The 24103-nt window shown below is 36.8% G+C and overlaps 2 protein-coding genes across 16 annotated transcripts in view; one reads left to right on the top strand and one right to left on the bottom strand.

Annotated features, from left to right (window-relative positions):
- Window positions 1-9702, top strand: part of PPFIA2 (PTPRF interacting protein alpha 2) — a 290199-nt gene extending 280497 nt beyond the window's left edge. For 7 of the 11 annotated variants that reach the window (XM_063154956.1, XM_063154954.1, XM_063154958.1 and 4 more), the window contains 3 exons: window positions 1456-1631; window positions 1726-1794; window positions 2746-2976. In XM_063154956.1, the coding sequence (XP_063011026.1) occupies window positions 1456-1631; window positions 1726-1794; window positions 2746-2976 (476 nt within the window). Of the gene's footprint in view, window positions 1-1455; window positions 1632-1725; window positions 1795-2745; window positions 2977-4507; window positions 4601-8257 lie in introns of those variants that run through there. The other 4 variants (XM_063154955.1, XM_063154965.1, XM_063154959.1 and 1 more) reach the window with 1 other exon arrangement.
- Window positions 2898-24103, bottom strand: part of ACSS3 (acyl-CoA synthetase short chain family member 3) — a 74955-nt gene continuing 53749 nt past the window's right edge. For 2 of the 5 annotated variants that reach the window (XM_063154966.1, XM_063154970.1), the window contains exons 12-16: window positions 19587-19668; window positions 18481-18603; window positions 13904-14003; window positions 13648-13823; window positions 12718-13366 (exon numbers count right to left, since the gene is read on the bottom strand). In XM_063154966.1, the coding sequence (XP_063011036.1) occupies window positions 13301-13366; window positions 13648-13823; window positions 13904-14003; window positions 18481-18603; window positions 19587-19668 (547 nt within the window). In that variant the 3' untranslated portion in view covers window positions 12718-13300. Of the gene's footprint in view, window positions 3158-9695; window positions 9964-12717; window positions 13367-13647; window positions 13824-13903; window positions 14004-18480; window positions 18604-19586; window positions 19669-24103 lie in introns of those variants that run through there. The other 3 variants (XM_063154968.1, XM_063154967.1, XM_063154969.1) reach the window with 3 other exon arrangements.

Consider the following 24103-nt stretch of genomic DNA (forward strand, 5'->3'; position numbering starts at 1 on the left):
TGCAGCTCAGTGGGATGTGCTGGGGGCAACGCTAAAAAATGGGAGCACTCAGGACCCTATGCCCCAGCTTTTGAAAACCTTTGCCTTTAATTACTTATGTCAAAATGTATCATAGAAAATGCTGCTTGGAGGGTTGACCACTGAGGCAGTTGATTGGTGCATAAGAATAGTTCCGAACAAAACTGGCCTTATTAGAAGATTTCACAGCTGATTCTGAAGATTTTTTTTTTCTGTGTAAAGCTCTCTAGAGCAGTTGCAGCTCACTGCATGGTTCTTTTTATATATAACAATTAGGCTGGCTGGGTTTTTTTCAACTATCAGAAATGAATCCTTTGATTCCTTTGAGCTTGTCCAGCTCTAGTGACTACAGCAGTTAGCACTTCTTAAGGACAATGCTGATCAGAAGAGCTAAAAAAAAAAAGTTGTGCATTTGTTCAAGGCACATCATGGCATGCACTAATGCAAAGACTTTGCCTTGGACATGCAGGATCAGTGCCAGTCAGCCCAAGTGGGTCTAGCTGGAGACAGACATAGGGGAATTGGGTGTTGGTCTCAAATTCTAGTGTGGCTTCAGTGCTAGTGGCTTCAGTTCCTTCTAGGACAAGGGTAATAATGACCGTCATGCATTAGTCAGTTATTCATGGTCCCAGGTGGGATTTGGTCTCTGCCTGCCACTGTGTTTCAAATGATCCTGACCCCAAAAAGCGAGATGCTCTCAGCCAGACAATGGAGAAATCCTGCTCCCAGAACAGCCACAGCAGCTGGACTTGTAAAGGTTCAGGAATAAGCTCATCACTTAGTAAAGAAAACTCAGTACTATGTTTCCCACTTATAACTCTAAAGATTAGTATAAGTAACTTTTTCCTTCACCTTACAGGTAGGGCAGGATACTTTTTCAGAATAGCTAAATCCTCAAAAACGGTTTCCTAGCTAGTTTTGTTGCCTTAGCTTTATAATTGGTATGGACTTAAAAATCTAGCAGCTTTCTGTACTAAAAATAGTTTGTCTCTGAAATAGTGAACTAATCTTTTACTTTATGTTAGTATGTGATAGGCATGTTAGTATGTGATAGGTGCTGACACAACTCCCAAAATATTTAATACTCAACTCACATGTGAAGCCTTGAGGAATGGCTACTTCTCCAGTGCCTTTGCACTGTAAAATCTTGCCCGCAAATTGAAAAGGTCTATGTAGGAAGTGGGAAGAATTGCATTATGGAGATCCTTCCCCTCTGGAAGCATATTTCTCCTTGGAAACATTATTACTTGAAGATAATTAATCACATAGAGTTTTTCAATAGAGCACACTAAAGCTCCATGAATAGTGCTGGCATTCTTCATGAATGAAATAAAGCAGTAAGACATCCACAGTGCATGCACAGCTACACACATGCACCTGTACAATTTGGAAGTTCTCAAGGTATCAGGAGACTGACCTGGTGTTACGTCCTTACAGATGTGCTGGTATGGAGCAATGATCGAGTCATACGCTGGATACAAGCCATTGGCCTCCGAGAATATGCAAATAATATTCTAGAAAGTGGTGTACATGGTTCACTTATAGCACTGGATGAAAATTTTGACTACAGCAGTTTAGCTTTATTATTACAGATTCCAACACAAAACACACAGGTAAATTTGCTTGTGCTACTTCTGGTTAATCTGTGTCCATTATTACCTTTTATTCATCTTCAACCATTTTAATTGTTTACTTTGGTATCTCTAGGCACGGCAGATCCTTGAGAGAGAATACAACAACCTTTTAGCACTAGGAACTGAAAGACGACTTGAGGAAGTAATTAATTTTATTTTCAGTATTTATAAAATATCATAGTAAAACATTAACATTAAATTGAATGCATGAAGACATGTTAATTTTCACATTGTTAAAGAGAGTCAGTTACAGTTTAAAAAAATTAGAAATACCCATCAAGGTTTTTAAAGTAACTTCAGCTTGGCTACATATTTGTATCATCTTGGATGCTAAATTTGACACTGCACTCTTACCTTAAGATGAAAATTTTCCAGAAAGGAAACATGCAAAATGGAGTGGAAGTTTTGCTGGCCAGAGCAGGTGGTGGGGGATGTGTGTGGGTGGGATGCCTGTGCAGTCTATTCTTTAGAACACTTACACCTTTTTTAAAAATAAAGAAAAGAAGTAGAATTTTCAGTTTGTTCTTTATTGCTTTTTTTCTTCAAAGTTCTTCAAAGTTGACCAGTATTAACAGAATGAGATTTGGGGCAGTTATCTGGGAAGAGGAATCTCAAATCCAACTATGGAAATTATTTATCTTAACATAAGAGTCCAGTGCAAAAATGTTTAAGTCTTGGACTTCGGCACATAAAGAGAAATAATACTTTTAAGGATTTGCTGAAAATGTCAGATGCCTATGAATTCTGTGCATGCACATGAATGTTTAATCGGTTTTTAGTACTTTATGTAAGCTTCCTAATGCAGTAATAAATCACTTTCTGTCACTGTGTAAGAAAGTTCTATAGAGATGACACTAAACCCCTTGACTATATCAAGCCAAAGATTTAAGAAGAGTTTTCCACCCCAGCATTTAATATTTCTCAAGCTTTTACTTTTACCAGCATGTCTCAAACACATTACAGTGACTGGATGCAGTGCAGCAGGGCAGGGTAGTTGTTATGGAACACATTTGGCAGTGGCAGAGGTAGCACACAGCAGGATGGTAAACCAAAAAGCTTTGTTTTGCTTTATCAAACACAACTCTGTTGACAGAGCGATGACAAGAACTTCAGGCGTGGCCCCTCCTGGCGACGGCAGTTCCCGCCGCGCGAGGTCCATGGGATCAGCATGATGCCGGGCGCGTCGGAAACGCTGCCCGCCGGATTCCGGCTCACCACCACGTCGGGCCAGTCGCGGAAGATGGCCGGTGACGGTACGAACTCATCCCTGCACTTCCTCTTGGAAATCACCAGGCTTGTCCCAGCATGCCAAGTTGACTTTTAAAGCATGTCTGTCTCGCACCACAACGACTGCGTTCCTTTAACTAGGGCAAACCGAGTCTGGGAGAGTTGAATTAGGGAATGGAAAAGCACTGACTTGGCATATTATTGATTTTTTCAGGTTTGCTTCAGACAAACAGTGTTTATTTAAAACACAAAAAAATTCTGATCTCACTATCCTACAGCTGTAAAGGAAACAATCAGAAAGACTGGAATTAATTTACTAACTTTCAACTGAGACTGAATATAGTATCTAAGCAAATTTTTCATCCTATTAGCCTCTCTCGCAGGTGGAGTGTTTTAGAGAACGCAATTAGAAAGGGCTATCACCTTTATTTTCCTATCTTACTTTCAAATTAAATAGCTTACCCTTGACCATCAAATAACTGAAGTTGCTAACAGTCACCAGCAGATGAGTAGTTAGCAAATGCTGAAATTCAGGCACTAATTGAGTTACTATATACTAGTCCTAATTTTCTCTGGAAATCTTTTGATTTCCAAAAGATGCACAAACTCAGAAATGAGTGGAAAATTAGCAAGCAGATCATAATTTAAAAGTAAATAAAATTTAAAAATCATTGTAAGAGAGCAGGCAGAGGAAAGAAAACCCATCACAGCTATTTCTTCAGGTTTATGGAAGATAAAGCCAAGTATACCTGCATGAAGTTCTGAGAAATATTAGTACAAAAACTGCCCTATTTAAAATACTGCCATTTATTTAATCATGACAGGATTCAGTCTACAAATACTTATCTCAAACTTGTAGAGACCTGTAGATCACATCCTGTAACTTGATAATGAACTTGGTATGATAGTATTGCCACCTAAATTCCATTAAAGCCATCTAAATTCCATTAGAGTTTCTCACCCTTAAAAACAGTGCTTTATGGTTGCAGTTACACATGGAATAATTTACTGGTATCATCACTGAATGCCACTGACTCCTAGCTTCCATAGCATTTCCATTGCCCACATTACTGTAACATACAAGAACCCTATAAACATTAAGGGATTTCATCTTCTAGTCATGGTGTGATGTAGAAGATGATATTCTGCATTTTACAGATGTGGAACAAAAAGGCAAATCTGTAAAAGGCAATCTGCAAAAGGCAGATTTAGTGATTTACTTGAGGTCTTCCAGACAGTTAATTCTTGATCCGTGTATACTGAACTCAGTAGACTTAAAGGGAAGTAATTTTGAAGACCTGTATCTTTATCCAGGATTTGGCTTCCTGTCTCTCAGCAGTAAGAATGCAATAGTATTTAAACAGCATGATAGGTAAGAGCATTAGGAATTACAACAAAATAAAGACAAAATTGAGTTTTAAACTGTATTCCCTTTAGACAGATGCCAGCAGTACATCAGCCATGAAGAAGTGCTGAGTTTTGAACTAGATCATGCTCAGATCACGTTAGAGAAAGCCACAGAGCAATTTAACAGCCACCCTTCCAGTGGTAAACAGATTGATATATTTTACTGATGATTCTAAAGAGGCTCTGGTTTGTTTCCTTTTTTTTTCCTTCCCAATTTGCAGTTGCTTCATCACGACTGCAGAGGTTAGACAGCTCAACAGTTCGCACATACTCATGCTGACAAGGCCTAGCAAAGAAGCCAGCACTGAATTGTTGTGAGTATTCTGTAGGGGCCATCATGAAAGCTCTTTATGACTGCACTACACCCCACATTATCCAAGCACAAGCCAACATGGAGCAGAGGACGTAACTAAGGGCTCCCTAGGATGGTCATTTGGTCATATCAACAGACTTAAGCTCAGTCCACAGGATACTACCAACCATATTTTGGGAAGAAGGCAGAGGGAATGAACTTACTTTATGAGAACTTGGAAGAGTTCTCCTAGGAGCTGGAATGTGGGGGCAACACTACTAAGGCAGAAGATATTTACTTTTTTTTTTTTTTAAATTAAAGCTATTGCTCAATTTAGAACATCAGGTAGCTGCACAGACTTACCCATACTGAAAATCTTGAAAATTTATCTATTACAGAGATTCCTGCACTTCTCAAACCTTTCAGAACTGACAAAAAAAGGATTATCTGAGCTGGATGCAACTTTGGATCAAATTTAGTAGTGGAATTCATGTTTAATTTTTCACCGTATATCTTTTGAGTGGGGTTATGAATATCACAGAGTCACTTTTCCACAGTTCTGTGGAAATACAGTTTTCTATTTTATCCCAGCTTTTGTAAAAAATACACACATGATAAGTAGTTACATCAATATGGCACCATTTTATGCTAGTATTTTTTCACTAAAACAATTTCCATTTAGTTACTTGGGGAATTGCAAGGCAGCTGGAAAAAAATATTTGATTATCACCAAAACCTCATCAGACATCAAATATGCTTCAGTAGCTGTTGGATATTGTAGGCAAGGCATGCAAGGATCTGCAAGCAAGTTGCTGGTTTTTTGTTTTGATTCCCAAGACTGGGACAGACTTGGGGACGTCGAGATTTTACTAACTTTGTGTAAGTTCAAAAAATACTTAGCAATAGCAAACATTAACAGTGGGAAAAGTGGATTGCTCAGGATCCTCCTGATGACATGAGCCTTACTTCGAAAGATTGCAAGATATACAATCTTCCTCTTAGTAAAAATGGGACCTTCTGAGCCACTCCTGAAGAATAAACTTGCAGGCAGGGTGTGATTATTTGTTGGTTTGGTTTGGTTTTTCTGAAAAAGCAACGTTTAGTAGCTGAATCCACAAAGATGATGATGAAGCACATAAACTATAGAAACGTTTTTATGTGTATGCACGTATAGATTGAAGCATGGTATTGCGTCAGTAAGTCAGTGACAGGACTCTCACAGGGTTCAGTGGTGACAGAAATGGAAGGCAGAGATATGAACCTTTTCTCCTATGAGCTTCAGAATCACAATGTTGGAACCAATTAAGCATGACCAAGAAGTTCTCTTAGGCCAACAGTAATGGGCCAGGCACTTGAGGTGAAGTTTGAAGAGTGCAATAAAAGCAGAAATAAAAATTAATTTACGATTATCCAAACCATTTACTCCCACTATATTAAAAATATCTAAAAAGTAGCAAAGCACAAACAAAAGTAAAGTAGCAGACTTTTCTTGCACTATATATGTATGGAAGGTATGTATTTTGAGCAAAAAGGTGTGTATATAAAGTTATACAAGCTATACAACTTCACTTCAATTTCTATTGGGGTATTAGTAGTGTTTCAAGTATGTATCACATCAGTACTTGCTGCTTGTCCACTATTCTACTACTTAAATGCTTGAGTGGTCTATAAGGATATCAAATTTGCATCTACATGCAAATTTGCATCTACATGTAAAGTCTCATACATTAGGTTAACTGACAATAATATACTAGTATTTCTCTTCTCACTTAACCATGTACTCCTTTTAGAGAAGGAACAAGATAATATGAACTAGAACTTTTTTATATGGACTTACTATAAAGGCCACTTCAAAATGCTATGCAGGTAATAAACCAAAAAGCAGTTCAAGTAATTTTGATCCCAGTACATTATATTGAAAATCAAACCAACATCCCACCCCTCTACCTCCCCCCAAAAAACAACCATGCAGGGAAAATATTTCCTTCACTATTATATCAAACTTGAAAATTTAAACAAATTGCCTGCAGCTCAAGAACAACAGAAACATATTTATCATAAACAGAAACTGCCCATAGAGGGAGATATCAGATTGAAGGGCAACAGAGGAGTTTTCAGAATTTTGTCAGCACAGTTCCCGACTAACAGTTTCTTCATGGAAGGAGCTGATTGATACTTGGACAAAAGGGAAGATTATTCATTACAACATACCTCCTGAAATTTTCCAGATCCATCTTAGACAGAGACCCAGGCTTTTGTAACACTTCGCCTAGACTACATCAGCAGGTGTATTAGCTGCTGTATTATCTCTGGTGAATTATCTGCATGAACAGAAGCAGGAACTAAGCAGCAGAGGGGAGGGATAGCTGGATGAGTTACCACACAATAGCGAGATAAGGGAGTTTTCCATGTAGTAAAGGAGAACATGCCCAGAAAAAGCAGGCCTAAAAGAAAGCAGCAAACAGACTGCACGTGGAACAAATGCAGATGGCCTGTGATTACAGCAGGCTGCAGATTCTTGCATTCTGCTACTCTTACGAGAGCAAGAGACATTCTCTTACAGAGACTGTCAAAGGCTTGTCCACACAGTTTATGCCAACATCAGTTTGGTACAACTTTCCAGTGTCTGTATAGTGTATGTTCACAGCAGCTGTGCCCTGTTCACATGCTTTCAAACTGCATTTCAGGTGGATTTTTTTTGAATATTTATTGAAACCATAATGAGCTGCCAGAAACCATGTGCAGACATTCTCAGAACAGTTATATGAGCTTACTCTGCACAAGCCTGTTTTAGTGCACTTGGTATCAGAAATTTAAGAACAATTAAGGCTGCTGGTGCTGGCCATTTAATGTTACAAAGAAATGTACTACAGAGCACATAGGACCCATCAAGCTTTCTGCTGTGGTCCTAGAGGTGGTGGCCCGGCTGAGCAGCTGCAATGTCTTTACACAGGCAGTGGACTTAGCACTCACATAATCCAAGCTTTCCCAACACTTTTAACTTCTAAAACACTTGTCATTGCCAAGTCAGAAGGGTCATTCAGGAGAGATTTCTTGCCATAGGCTGGAACAATAGAACATACTACTTCCACTTTTATTCTAATGAAATACTAAAGGAGACTTGGCAAAATCAGTTATGTACTTTACCAATGAAGGGTCTGAAAAAAGGATTTGTAAAGACAAATGGAGAAGCAGCATTCCAAAAATATGTAAATGATAACTGGAAGCAGCTAGTCCATAGCAAAGAAACCATCAGGATGATAAAGGTAAATGCTGTCAAGCTGCAGTGAACTAGGAAGAAGAGCCACAAAGGACATCAGCAATATCTGTACGCTGAAAATGTGTTTCACATTGTGCCAAACAGGCAAAGGTCTCCAGATACAGGAAACTAACCCCAGTGCTGCACGAAAACAGCAGGAAAACAACTGTAAAATGAACATAAGCAGCAGTCTGTGTTGACTGAGGACAATTAGTAAAAGATTAAAATGAATTATTAGTAATTTTATGTTGCAGATCTAAAATTAAACAAACGCATGCCTCCCACACATACTTGAAATCCATATTTTAGTAACTTAGTTACTAAACTACTTATGGTATATTTTCTGTTGTCATTGAACTTTGGACTGAAATAGAATCATAAAATCTTGCTAATTAATATTTGTTTGGTTTTTTTTCTTAGATGCCATCTCTTTCTTCTACTTTACCTGAAGTGCACTACCACTACTTAGGAAAAGAGCATTAAAACTCTCTGCAAGAACAGGTTAATAAGGAAGAGAACACATAATGTTTATCATCCAAACAGATATGATGTTCCTTTCATGTATTGATTAGTTTAAAACATGAATGAAAAATACCTAAATTACTGAAACAAAAAAAAAAAAACAATCTCCCCCTTTTCTCTCAGCATCTCTGTCATCAAAAATTTGACAGTAGTGCACATCCAAAGCTTTTATCAAATGAAGCCACTCATCTTTACATTGTTACATCTGTTTTATTGTAAAATATTAGACATTTATGTATTTACTGTGTATGTATTTCTTTTAAAATGTGTAAGTCTGATGTAAATGGATATAAATATGATTTTTTAAAAATGAAATCTATGGTACATGGGGTCTCAGTGCAAACATTTGACAATACAGTGTCAATAATACTGTTTGTATCTTACCATTCCACCATTTTTACAGTTTTTGGATTGTAACAGTCAAATTAATATGTTTAGCAGAGTTAGAAGCTTCAACATGTTCCTACTGAGAAAAATCTGTCAATATTTAAAGCTGAACACCTGCCTCTGATGATGTATAATAGAATGACATACCCTGGAACTGAAGCCAAAATGGACCTCTAAAGACAAAATGGAAATGTTAGATACCTACAGAGAAGTACCATGATGGCTCACCTCTTAAAAACAAACACATAAATCCAGAAGAACTATTTATAAAAAAATAAAAAGCAATTTAATAAAACATGATTTGTACAAAAAACCCAAAAACTTTCTTCTATGTTACCTGCGGACCAAGAAGAATCTTGCTTTACCAAGAGCCACCTTTTTGTTCCAGGATCTTCAAACACCAGCCAGCATTGGAAAAGTAAATCTAGTATTTGCATAGAGTCAGATTCTTCTTTCCAGATATATTCAGCAAAGAAAAGGAAAGAAAAAAGAAGCCAACCCCCACCATTTCTTCATTCTAACAGGGCATTAGACAGACTCCTGTCTAATGTTATGCTTTTAGCCAAGATGGCCTTGCTGAGACTTCACAAAAGTCAGTTTTATCAGAGGAAATAACTGAAAGACAGAGTGATTAATATATAGTGTATAAAAGTTTAGAAGAGCAACTATTACCTGCTGTGGCTTTATTTGGTGGTGTTATTGTTGTTTATTCTTTGTTTAAATGGGAAGTTTCAAAGTAAGACCTACTTAATAGTCATTTACCTATTTGCTATTTTTCAGCTGCTTGATCTTAGCTCAAGACCTGTCTTTTAGTTATTTCTTTTAGCAGTTTGATCTGCAATGTTTGCACGTACATTAACATTTGTTTTGTCTATTTTTATTTGGCAAACTTCGGTCAATCAGATGGTGAAAGATTTTTCTCCCCCAATGTCAATAAAAAAGAGAATTCAGTGCTATTTGTGTTCATTAGTCTGTTACGTTTGGTATGTAGTAGCATTAAGTTTGGAAACCAGATGCTTCTCACAGCTACGCATAAGAACATTTTGGCACTAACAGGGATGAGTTAGGATGAGAATCTGCCACGAGAGGGAGCACAGATCTTGCTGATGGGTGCGAAGCGCCGGCAGGGGTATAGCACACAACTGTAGAAATTTGGAGCTCTTGTACACACAGTTCCTTGGGCTTGACCAACATTCTTCTCCTCCCTCAGCCTCCTTCTGGATTATTTTAGGGCAGAATATCACAAATTAAAGCAATGCAAATACTGTCACTGTCACTATCAGTGGCAGCAATATCATGTAAATTCACATTACCTCAAACACCAGCTCTTGTTTTACAAAATTCTTTTTGTAGCCAACACTAAAACTTAGGGGGCAAAGGGGAATGAAATGTGTTGGGGAAAAGAATGAGTCAGATTTTATGACCAGAGTGAAAGTTGTCTGTCCCAGAAATTATATATTTCACAGTGGAAGAAAACAGACTAGAAGAATTTAAAATAGTATTATTGTGACTTCAGTTTTGACTTAGGATAACACATCAAGCCTCCTAATTCATCGCTGTCTCCCTCACACAAGCTCTACCCTATACAGCTAGAAACAGCAGTTATGCTAACTGTTGCCTACTTGGCTCCAACCCTTTCAGTACACTGAGAATAACTACTACATGTGCCTCTTCCAGCCAAAACTCAGCAACTCAGTGACCCTTCAAATCTACTCTCTTGCTGCTTCTCTCTGAAAACAAATTTTGGAAAATCACTGCTGTCTTACCACTTGTTAAATAGGCTTCTTGTTCTTGATGGTACACCCAGGTTGCTGGGCAGCAGCAGAGCCATGTATAAGAGCAACTACTCCTTCTCCCTTTCTTGAGCTAAGCTAAGACAAAGCATTCTGCAATTGCAGCTCCTCAGCAAAAGGCTCTTTTGGAAAACAAAAGTAATGGCCATTAAACAATGATTTCTCCATACTGTATTGCTGCAATAAGGTGCCTTTCTTTGTCTAGGTTTTCTGAATATTGATGTATGAGACATTTGACATTTCTGGAATTCTCCACATTACCAGCATGGCAGTAATAGTGAGCACACCTGAATGCTCTGTCCTCTTTTAAAATACAAGTCTTGATCTGAAATCACTTCTACCAAAATAGAGAGAAAGAAAACAGGCTTCCTCAGAAAACAGAAATTTTTACAAATATTTTTGTCATGGAGACACCTTAAGAATGTTACGTATCGAAGCTCTTTATGAAGAATTCTGAGGAAAGATAATTGTTTCTTACTAATATTAATGTAAGCACACAGCCCTTCAGAAAGGTAAGTGCATGCCTGAATATTACTAATGCTGTTGGGGATTTTGTGGGTTTTTTTTCACCTCCTTAAAAGAAGAGACCCAAACTAGAAAGCAGTTTACTTTTCCTTACAAAAGGAGAAACTGGTGTAGGAGCATGAGTAATCATTGGGAAAATTATGCAAGCTCTAGAAAATTAATTCTCTTCCCCTACATGCATTGCAAGATCTCTTGTAGAGATTTTCTGCTCTCACTAATTAGTTCCCCTCCCCTGCTCTTGCAATTATACGATGGCTGCAGCCGAGGTAAGGATAACAAACATACACAACAATGTCTCACCTTCAATTGTAAAAGTAGTGGCCTTGTGAATGTACCACAGTTTCTCTGTGATGACTCTTATAGTGTCTCACTGATTAAAAAAAAACGCACCACTGACAACTCTCAAGAATTCCCTCTTGCTCTGTAACTGTTCAGCACAGGTTGCTAAGTTGTAGCATTGTGAAAAGCCAAAGGTCTCTGCAAGTCCAGTCCAGTATATCCATGGGCCTCCTGTAAAAGCCTTCGTGCTTGAATAATTCATCCAGAAGAAAATAATATCTTAAACTAACTGCCACTTCTATAAGAAGTACTTCACAAAACTTTAAGGACATTTCTGAAGAGCAAAATTATTCCCAGTTTTAAACCAACCTCCAACCTGTATATTTAGCATATCTACCATAAAGCATCGTTAGCCTTTTTTCAGTGTTTGCATGTTTTATTCCCTGTTCAGATTGTGATTTTCAACGGAATAGCTGAGAGGGAGGAGGGTATCTTATGCAATGATTGGCAGGAAACAAGGACAGCACAGGCTCAAACTGGGCTGTTCCAACATGACTGTATGACCTGGTTCAACATGACTGGCCCAGCTGTCTGCAGTCCCTACTGAAAAACACATGGACATTTTATACCGTTCTTATGTAACTGGTAGAGCTCACCAACACCAAAAAAGGGTCACAAGCACAAGGCACCACCAGGGTATGGCTCATGTTAAGTGGAATCTATTACCCTTTAGGTCCTACATCAATCTGTTGCTTTATTTCATCACTTTACAGGGATATCATCCATACCTCTATCCATCACTACATAACAGTATTTCTGGAACCTTTTGGGGACCTCTCTTTACACCACAACATCATCTGAATTTGTCTTATTACTTACTGATTTTTTCTCTGGTAAGCACTGATGAGTTTGAGCAACTTCTCTGCTTTTATACTTTCCTGGGAGCATCTACTTTTATAAGGACCTTCACATTTATTGTTCCATTAAATACCTACAGTTTGAGAAGTAATGTATGTCAAAAGTGTATCCTCCATCCCCTGGCTTGTTGAGAGCCCTGTACCTGTCTGGAATGGCCTATAAAGTCCAGAATGAGCTGCTTAGTATCCATATTTGCTAAATTTCTTGGTTATGTCTATCTCAGCCTTAAATGCTTAATTATGGCAGCAAAAGCACATTCTGGTGGTCCTCATCATAAGAGAGAAAAACCACAAAAATAATTACCAGAAAGTGCAAAGGATAAACGCCTGCCTTTATTTAATATACATGGGGTTTTCTGAATATTACTGTGGACCAATCAGGATTTTCACTGTGGACAAATCAAGATTTGAAAGCCAGGAATTACTTATCATTTTACAAAAAAGACTCTTCAGAAAGTTATTGAGTAAAAAATGTATAGAAATTTAATTTATGGCAGAAAGACTTTGGAAAAAAGAAAGAAAATTGAATCAAAAGAACTAATCTTAAAATTTTTAATTTTAGATAAAATCAAAAAGACAAGAACTTAAAATTTAAAAGTAAGAACAATTTATGTCTGCAACAATTTTCACAATCAAATTCCTTTTTTACTTTCGTTTGTTCATGGTTTACCCTTTGTTAACTGCTTTAGGCAAACAAAAGTTACTGGTCACATTATAAAATAACGGATTGAAATGTAAGGTTACATGACACCAGATAAGATGGATAATCCAATGACTCCTTCCCTTTAAGTCTACAGCAATGAATTAATTCTATTTGCAATTCTTAGCCATCTTAATAACCAGAATATATTGACAGCATGTAGAGACTTCACTATGTGTCAGTGGCTGTGGTAAGATGGTAAAGAACACAGTAATGTTTCTGTAGTAAAAACATTTAGTCCAAAATCGTTACTTGTTATTAAAATGTGCTATTAACAAAAAAAAAATGCTTCTTTGTATACTTGAATACCTGAAATGCTCGTTATTATGTATTATCCCATTTAATTTTTCTTTAGCGATTCTTCAATGTGTTTAAACACACTCGCATCTTCAATGGTTGGTGTTATCTGAAAAGTAAGAATACAGTAGCATGTAATAGTAGATAATAGTAGATAAGAATTTCATTCAGAGATTCTTCTAGATTTATACTTCGAAAGCAATCAAGAAAAAAGCATCTGTAAAGCTCTGAAACATGAACATCTTTTGCATAATCTGCAGTAGAAATAAAACAAAGTATTACCTAAAGTCACGGACCAGTTGCAGAACATTCAAGAGAATCAAAACCACCATGTTGTGCTTTGGATGTGCATGTGTGTCTAATTCATTGAAGCAAACAACTCTAACTTACCTTGTATGGCTTTCCACTGACAAGTGCAGAAAGAGCAGAACGTGGGATCTTGCCAGAGCGTGTTTTTGGCAGCTGTGTCACAAACATCCCCTTCTGGAAAGCTGCTACTGGACCAATGTTGGTCCGAACTCGCTCAACAATCTCTTTCAAAATCTTACTCTCTTGTGTCTTTACACCTAGTGAAGAAGGTAAAATCCTTTACCTTTTCTGAGACTTTTGCAAGTGTTAATGACATCAGTTTTCAGTGAGTTCTCACCTTGTTTCAGTACACACAGTGCAAATGGAACATGTCCTTTTAAAGGATCCTCCTGGCCCACAACAGCACAGTCTGCCACAGCGGGATGGAAGAGAATACACTGAGGGATGGAAAAGAAAACAAAACTGAACCAATAATAGACAACATTTCAGTGAAAATAATGATATAGTATGAAGAAATAACATAGACTTTTTCTTACATTTTGACAGCAAAAGGTCAGTACACCTTAGGATTCCAACTACATGTGTTGAAGATGTACATGTGTACATATATTATTGTATATACTCACGCATGCTTTTCAAACAAACAGAAGAAATAAAAACTTTAGCAGCACAAAACAGAAATATTGAACAAACCTGAGGTAATTTCCTTACAGTTTTGTGAGAGTATCGCATCTTTGGTTTTGTTAGTGAGATCTCTGCTGGAAAAAATAACATTTGTCTAAAATTATGAGTAACATGGAACTTAAATTCAGGGAGTAAGGATGAAAACCACAGAAGCACTCCTACTACAGACTTATAAAGTCTATTGGTTCATTTTCTCTGACTCTTTTTTTTTTTTTTCATTCTTTGTTCCTGTAAAAGTATAGTTTCAACCAAGGCCAAATACATGCCCAGCCTTGGCTTGTAGCCAGCCTAGCTTAGCTCCCTCTCTTGAAAACATTAGATCTCAGCTTCCTGAGACAAAAAAGGGAATTAAACCAGAACTTCCTTCCTTCCTACTACATGTTTACACAACATCACATTGATAAAATATATGAAACTCTTTTTTAGGTAAAAAAATGTAAGCTTCCAATTAGCCAGTTGAGGTACTCACTTCCAGGAAAACAGCCACCAAGATGTCTCAGTACATACCAAGATGTATGTCACCAAGTCTGAGACAAAGCTGGCCTTAAGATGCCAGCAGTTGTGAATCCTCTTCCAAAGAAACTGCCTCTTTTTACTTTACCCCCTCACCTTGGGGTGTTTTGCTGTCAACAGTGCTTTCAGCACTTTTCAGTCCTTTGGACTCGACCACAAGGAGGACCTAACGTGACCCTACACAGAAGCCACATAATGTGATTGTGCTTGTTAATTTATCTGTGCATACAAGAACTATCTGCTTGTTAATAACTGAACTTCACATACTGTGTTGCCAAAATCAAAGGTTTTAGGAAAAAAGACACTTTTTGGTTGTTTTTATTAAGTAAGAATCCCATATTTGCATTGGCTATTCATACAATGGTGCGAAAATGTGAAAGACAGGAAAAGTACAGAGAAGACAGGAAGAAAAAACTGAAAGAATGGAAAGCTGAAGCACTGTTGCCCCAGTTTAAAAAGGGAGGCTCATGTATGACCTGTTTATGAAACTGATGGGGAAAGGAATAATTCAAAGGGTGTATGATAACTCATCTTCAAAACAGATTTCACCATCCTTAGGCTTTATAGTCAAAACAGGAAGGAGAAACTGACTCCATGTGTCATGGTCAATACAGCACACACCAAGTAGCTTTTAGCAAAATAAATCCACTCAATGTGTTTCTAGCACGCTTTGTCAGAAGCTATACTCATTTCACAAACTATGATCCTAGACATGTCCCATGCCAGAAAAAAGGCAAATGGAAAACACTGACCTGACAGTAGATGCATGCTCTATCGAAGTACAGAAGCATGACCATTTATGCACAGCTTTTGAAACTGGATTATTTTTCACAGGAATTAGATATTATATGCACAAACTAAATACAGAAGAGTGCACTGGGCTTATACCAGAATCAGAAGGGCAGAAGAGCCTGCTTCAAAAGCTGAATATACACAAATGCATTTGAATTCAGGTGCAGCCTACTTTGTCCAAAAGTCATTGTACCCACACTGACAAATCATATAGGGATTAATCTTATGCAAGTTCAAATCCCTACAGAGTTTCAATGCATCACATACACAGTGACTTTGGTCACTTACAGGCCAGAGCCTCAGTAATTCCATTTCCTATTATAAAAAACCATTTTCTCCTGCTCTAACTCTTGACTGTGGCCACAGAAACCTGATAGGCTTATATATATTAAAAAAAAAAAAAAAAACAAAAAAAAAAAAAAAAACAAAAAAAACCAACAAAAACACCAAAAAACCAAAAACAGGCAAGAAAAAGACAATGAATTATGGAAAAGTAGACTATAAGTCTATAACCACAGTAAATCAGTAAATACTGTTTTCCACAGGAGCATAGAAAAAAGATCTACACACTAAACTGGCATTACCATCAAATATCATAATCACCTACCAGGCATCAACAGGACTATCTAAGGTGGAGACCTGAATGTTGCCAGATTGTTTTGTTGTACCTTGTTTTTGTACTTCTAGTCTGTCATTCATAAGTATTATGGTTAGCTGGAATAGTGTAGTTATTGTAGTATTTTCCCACAGTCTATCCGAAGTTCTATCAACAGGCCTCTGACTTTTCAAATGCTAACTTCAAATTACTGAAACCAGTAATTAGTAAATACCAATTTTAAAATTATCAAACTTCATAAAACAACTGAAAAGAAGAACAGAAACAGCACTAGACATTTAAAAATTGTTTAAAAGTAATAAAAAACTTCAGGAAGTGGAAATGGTTTTCCCAGTATGATCACTGGGCACAAGGATGGATGGCAAATGCAACGGCAGACAAAAACATTGTGATCAGGGGTAAGGGATTTCTCATGATAAATTCCTCAGTTCTCAAGTCTGTTGCCTCAGATAGACTAGATTTGATTAAGCTTTTTTTTATTTTTCAGGAAGGGGCAAGAAGGGACACCAGAGATTTACAGACCAAAGAAGAGGGATGGATCAATATGCAAGATGAGGTTCCCACAATGGCCACCATTCACTAATTGGCCAGGTAAACTTTAACATCTACTGCACTGCAGTAAACATGGAGCTCCAATAGTATTAAAAGATACATCAGACAAAGGAAAAATTGTGTGGAACATAACAGAGATAAAACACTTAGCCAAAGCACTAAGGACAAAATAGTTAAACTTGTAATGCAGCTAAAATGTAAATGTAGATAACATACTTGCTCAACAAGGTGATTGTCAATTACATGGTGATTCAATGGACCTCTAATTCTGTATTTACTGATCTTACTGAGGAGGGTATTGTGGTCTTCTTAACACTTTCCCATTTAACTAGCAATTTGCTGTGCATGCATTAACATCACTCTTGGTTTTTAGCTTTGCTCAAAAGGTGTAGAGAAAAGCTTCTAAAATGTTAGTGTCATGAAACATTATGTTTCTAGGGGTAACACCTAACTAGCAGGGAGAAAAACAGAGATGCTGAGCGCAGTATAATGGATCCAAAGGTAATACAGCAGGTGAGGTGATTCAATTCATCACTTGTTACAGCAGCTTCAGACCCAGGCTGAAGCAAAGAAAATGCCACGCTCGGCCCATGAGTGGTACAGCAGTAAGGGGTGGGGATGAGATTCCTGCTGTGCTTCAGTAAGGGAGCAAAAAACTACTTCTAAGGGAAAGAGGTTTAAGCAGACTGAAAGCATCATTATATCTCCAAAAACTTGAGTCAGGGCAGCAGCTGTTTCAGCTCCCTGGCTGATCAGTCCTTCATAGATTAATGTTTATGTGAACTTGTTCACTTCTGTGTAATTAGAATTTCTAACATTCTAAGTTTTCTAGTCTTCAAAATAAAGTAGTCCCTAGATTAACAGACATTATAAACCAAAAAACAACTTGCAGATTAGTTTCTAATTCAGTGAACAGTTAAATTCAGACTTCTTAAATGCATATTTTTCTCTTGTACACGCCCAGCACACCTTTCCCTATACTCCCTGAATAAGCAATTGATATGTCATCAGGGAAATTTGTAACTAGCAATCAATCACAGCGACTCCAGAAGGGTAAGAACAATCATATGAAATTCAGACACTATTATGAATTTCATTTTTTTCAACTTTTTTGAGTTGCATGGGTATTACATTAATGACTTTCAATTTAACAGCAGGGTTTTTTACTGAAATTTTCATTGTTCATTTAGCACTGCTCATACAATAAGAGACAAAACAGCTGTCAAAAAACTCCGAAGTCTTCCCACCAAGAAAAAGCACTGAATATTAATCTCTGAAAAAAAAATCAATCAACATTGATCATTGTATTTTAGGAAAAAAGTTTCTACTCCTAAGTAACTACAGTAGTTGGTGAAACTACCTGTCACACTGATACTACACTATCCTACTCTATTCCCAAATAAATACATTATTTGAGCTAAAAGGTATGCTTCCCACCCTACCACACTGCTCCTTATCTCCACCTTCAAATACCAAATTATGCCTGCCTTACCAATCCCACGGTATTTATTGACCCTGCTTCTTATTGACTAAATTTGGGGTTTTTTCTGGAAAGCATCTTAATAGGAAGAGCCTGAAACAGGAAATACTTTGGTTAAAAGTACCAATGGAAATGCAAACAAAACAAGTAGAAAACAAATAAGAGATCTTTCTGTGTGAGATTATGAGATGTGAGATGTGATAAAATGTGGGATTTTTAGTCTCAGCTTCCTGCATTCATCTTTCACTTTTCTCTTTTGCTGTCAGGCAATGCTCACCTCTTCAATCGCACCGGCAGAAATTCTGTGTCCGGCAACATTGATCACATCATCAGCTCGAGACAGGACATACAGATAGCCATCTTCATCCATATAACCAGCATCCATAGTATCATAATATCCCTAAATACAACACAATGAAAAATAAATTCAGAAAGACTACTAGGAATATTCATTAATTTACCAGGAAACACAAAAATTAAAAAAAAAAAAAATAGACCTGCTTCGCATTATAAATGCTTTTGGTGCTTGAAAGATTTAATTCTGTAATATTTGTCACCATTTATATATAATATTATCCTGTGCAGCTCCCTTTAGAGAAAGGTTTTGTTGTCTTTATTAATATAGAACAGAAAAAAAAATAGACAAACCCTGACTTTTTTCCAACTCTTCTCTGATCCCTGACAGCTTGGAGAATGATGTTGCCTGGATCTACACAATGAAAATGGAATTACTGCAATATAATGACAGTTGTCAAATTTCTCCTAAAGATACTCTTGTTTGCTGTATCCAAACATACACTGTCATCATGATGCAATTGCACGCTAAAAATAATTCGTATGACCAATTCACTCATTTACTTTCATTGAGCCAAATCTTCCCCTTTGGGCATTTGTATAGGGCCAATCTACCTATTTTTACAAGGAAAGAAATAAGCCAGTCCTTGGATAGCTCATCTGAGAAGGAAACATAACTAATGCAGCAAAGAGCCTCCAGTGTATTCAGATGTACAGTGGACAAGTGTTATTTTGGAGTGATACGAAGTTAGCGTGGCTGCATGCCAACAGGAGGAGTGTATCTGAAGCTGTGCTAGTGTAAGGTTGCAGGTTTATATCTTAGATTAAATGACATGAAACGACTTTTTGGCTCAGAAGCGTATGGTTTACTTCTCCTTCAGATCTTAAAAAAACAACAGCATACCCAAGAGCTGAAATTACACATGAAAAAGGATTTATCTTGAAATGGTTTTCATTATATATACATATATCAAAGACCTCCAATGCAATTGTGACAACTTAAGATGAACTGTTTCCCAGTTTAAATCTATTATCATTCAGTTCTGAAGCATTACCAGAAGTTTAAATAATTGATTTCATAATTCTTACTGGAAACTTTTGGAAATACAACTTCTGAAATGTTTCTTCATTTTCCCAAAGACCTGAGAATGCTCCAGGAGGCAAAGGTAACCTTAAATAGAAAAGAAAGAAGGAAGTAGTAAGAAATACAAATATAACAAATACAACTCACGTTCTCCATTCATACTCTGTTTTCAGACAAATAATAATTGTCTTTACAATTAGAAAACAGTTCAGCTTAATTACATGCTGGTAACCAATAAAAAAGGCTATGTATTATTGTCATCAAATGTATATAGCTCTGCAGGGTATCCAAGACCTTACCTTTTACATAATACAAGCACCTCAGTAAAATAATATTTGGTCTAGTAAGCACTATATACTGTATTATAAATATGTTAACAGCATTTAGCTTTTAATACTTCTAAGGATTAAGTATCTGAAATTTGTGCATACACACTATGATACAGGCAACTGCATTATTACAGGTCTCTCTTTCTCCAATGCCCATACACACCCACACATGCATAGACAGATATATTATCAGACATACAGATCTTCAGTTTCCGTAAAAAGATAAAACTCAAAGGACTTCAATCACAAGAATCTGAATAAAAATGCTTTTCTGTTTAAACTGTGCATAATACTACTGGAAATACTGGAGAAGTTCTGTGAAAGTATATTGATACAAGTCACTAGTAGAAATTTCTAAAATAATTGTACTTAAAGCTGCAGAATTCTGGATTGCTTTATTATTTGAGTTTTGAATACATAGTAAAACCCTTCTTCAGTCAATGATATGGGCACGAGAAAATATGGGACACTTCACATACATAACTGTCAGCAGAGAAGCTTAAGAAGCCTCAGCTAAAAACGTGCTAGTTTCTTTCTTCAAAGCTGTGACAGGGTCAAACACAGATTTCTTTAACTGCCTGAGAGATATATATTCAGGCATATCAACACAAGTCTAATGAAGCTTACCCCTAATAACAGAGATCATGTAAACAAACATATTTATTTACATAAAATCATAAATGCACCATACAGATTTTGCTAGCATATGCCTGTCTTGCTAACTAGCAAGTATTTAGCCAGAGGTATTTTATTTTCTGTGATAGTATCCCTGTGACACCAGAAGGCAACATCTCTAGCAAAGAAACAGTTCTCTGTAGCATAGCAATTCTGGTGTCAGTTCATGTCTATGATGGTCAGTCACAAGAACAGGTGCCACCAGCCCTGTGACATGTACTTTTCTAACATTACATTTACAAAAAGAATAGTTATAGTTTTTTATATACATATATATATATATATATATAAATATATATATATATATATATATATATAGAGAGAGAGAGAGAGGGGGGGGGGGGGAAAGAAACACACTTCAAAAAAATCCTAGCTATGGTAAAACCAGTACAAACTACATTGAAAAGGTCATATAATCCAGCAATTATTTGAATGCCTGATTTTCTACAGTCCTAGTTTTTTCAGCTTAATTCATGTCAGCTAGCATAACAGAATATACTACTATAAATATTACTGCTTTTTCTCTGAGAGTTCTGGCTCAACACATCCCATACATCACATTCCTTGAAAGTACGGGTAAGGTATGGCCAGAAATGCCAAGACACTTCCCACATAGCTACCCAGGGCTCAGGAGGGCAGGTTGGCTTCTGCCCATCTGGAAGAAATTCACTGCCCTATTTTAAGCGTTTCAAGCTTAGTAAGCGTCTCTGTGATATAAAAACATGACCCATGGAGAGCTTGCCTTGGAAAAAAAGATTAGAAAAACAATTTATTGATCCTGATGTTTGTGTATGCATGCATTTAAAAGGGAAGAAAAAAATCTCTTGTTTAGATTCAAGAAAAGCCACCAGAGAGTGGCAGTTACTATGGTTGTTACCTGGTTGCTAATAGTACAGCAATTCATAACAGCCTCAGTCATTGCAAATTTCGCACTTTAAATTTATTTAGCAGTCTAACATCTTTGTGATGGGAGAGAAAGAACAATTCATATTGACAAAGGCCTTAATTTCCCCACAGCTCTATTCAATATTTTGCAGTTAGTCACTGAATATAAAAAAACAGTTTTATTGCTGAAATTAGAAAAGCATTTTCTTTTCTTTCATTGTTTAAAAATCTAAACAGTAAAGTGTGAAGCATATCACCAAAAATAAAAGCCTCACTTTCACTATTTGGTTTTCTTGTCCTTGTTTGGATTTTTTTTTCAAATGGGGAGACTGGGGGTGTCTCATGTTCCAGTTTGGTGGGGGTTTTTTGCTTGTTTGTTGGGGGTTTTTTAGGAAAATTGTATTGATAAACACATCCACAGAGCATATTTTTTGTGTGTCTGTGGAGGCCAGACTGCTAAATTAGTGGCTACCACAGGTATCTCTGTAAACCACATCATAACAGAATACAGATATCTGAAAATCTTCCATGGCTTTCTGTGAAAGATTACTTGCAATTAAGACCCCATTCATCCACTAAGCAAAAAGTGAATGCCATCTTCCATGTGTCAGTCTTTCACCACAGTAATTCCAGAGCAATTGCCACATACAATTCTTTGATGAGTGCAGAGTTCTTGGCATCGTGACTTAGTAGAATTTCTAGGTTCTGTGCAAACTCAGATTAATAAAGGTAGAATAATTCAGCTTGCCAGAACATCATTATGTGTATTGAAATTTTGTCAGGACATCAGAATTAAAATGTCCAGAGCCAAATATACCTCAAAACCACTGCTGTCAGTGGGAATGCTGCCATAAATTCCAAAGGGAGCAGAACTGGATCATAATTACATGCAAGGAGCCAGAAGAGAGAAAATGAGACTGTCCAAAAATAAGAGCAACCTGAAAACAGACATCTCTTGTTTTTATCAACCCCTCTATAAAAAGGAACATTTTGAAATGTTTGATTTGGGTCTTTTTTTGCCCTAGAAAATGTAACACACACCTACAACAACTCAGCATTTAAGAACTGTTGCCTCTTTGTCTAAAAACTGAGTTGATACACAAGATCTTTCGGCAATATTTTTTCAAAGAGATATATGGACCAAAAATGCCAGGAATGCATATGTAAGCATGACTACTTTCACAAGGGACAGAATCACAGAAGGCCAAGACAGGAGTAGGTAGGTTCCTTCATTATTATTTTCACAATATACAAAGAAGTTGCTTTGCTTGGTTTCCCCTTGGGACATATTTACTGTATTTCTGTAGCTGTCTGTTACCAGCACTGTAACAGCAGTACAAATTATGCTACTCTACATTTACTCCATTCAAAGAAAGATTAAAATTGTTCAATTACAAGAACACAGATCCAGGCCTATTTCTCATTTAAAGGTTGAATACATTCAAAACAGCATCAGGGAAATGAGGCAAACTGCGTAAATTAATGATTTAAATCATGTGGGTTCATTTAACAAAGATTCATTCTGGTTACATTTTACAAAGATAAGCAGGTAATTTCATTATAAATTGGAGAGACTAAGATGAATGAGCCTGACAGCATCACAAAAAAACTCTGAAGTATTTTAAATTACAATTATTATTTGTTTTTTTAAGCATTGTTTCACAGTTCATTTGTTTTTTATACAACAGTGGTAGACCTTCCAAAGAACAGTCCACCTTTAGCTTAGCCCAAGAAATCTGACTCCCACATAGCACATCCTTACAAATGCCACTCATCAAAATGGTGTAAGATTCCCTGTAAACGGAACCAAGCAATTATAGACAGAGAACTCAAAAGAGAATTTGCATAGAAAAGCAGATTTCTGAAATGAAATAATCAATTACTGGAGATGTTACCTTCTGTAGTTGAGAAAAGACACTCTTTTGTTTTACGGTAGGTGATGATACTCAAAGGCTGTTCATTACAGCCAGTCAAAGTAAATACAAGCCACTGTTAAATGAGTTTAGGCTTCTGAATGGAACAAAATAATCTCAACTGGCTGCTATAATTATTACTCAGCATTTACATAGGGTTGTGCATAAATATCACTCATAAAAATTTTTGATTGCAAATTTGAAAAGTATCTGGAGGCTTTTTCAAACTCTAGGAACAACAATGCAGAAAAAAGGGTGAAGAGTACAGGATCTTCAACATTCATTAGTCTGCATGAAATATTACTTTAGTTAGCTGAAAGGAGTTACAAAAGTAGTTGATCTCAGTGTGGATTTTGCTTGAGTGGGAAAAGAGAAAAAGCCATCAAAAAATAGTGAAAGTGCTTGGAAAAATTTCAAAGTAAAGAAAGTTCAAATAGTATTTACATGTACTCAGCCAGAGATCTGCTAGAAAAACTATCTTTGGACAAACTGCTCTCCCACTGGAAGACCTACTTATTGTTCTTTCTGTAAAGGGAAAAGTCAAAGCTGATAAACATATAGAAGGCTGTTAGGAAGATAAATCTTTTGCACAGGTACTTAAACTGACCTTCCATATAACACAGGCTGAAAGATGCCATCTACGAAATCCTGCCTCAATCCCTCAACTTTTGGTTAAAATGGGTATCTAGGTTAGGCCTAAAAACATCAAAGTAAACTGCC

The sequence above is a fragment of the Melospiza melodia genome, chromosome 4, assembly GCF_035770615.1.
Source record: "Melospiza melodia melodia isolate bMelMel2 chromosome 4, bMelMel2.pri, whole genome shotgun sequence".
NCBI classification, from domain to species: Eukaryota; Metazoa; Chordata; class Aves; order Passeriformes; family Passerellidae; genus Melospiza; species Melospiza melodia.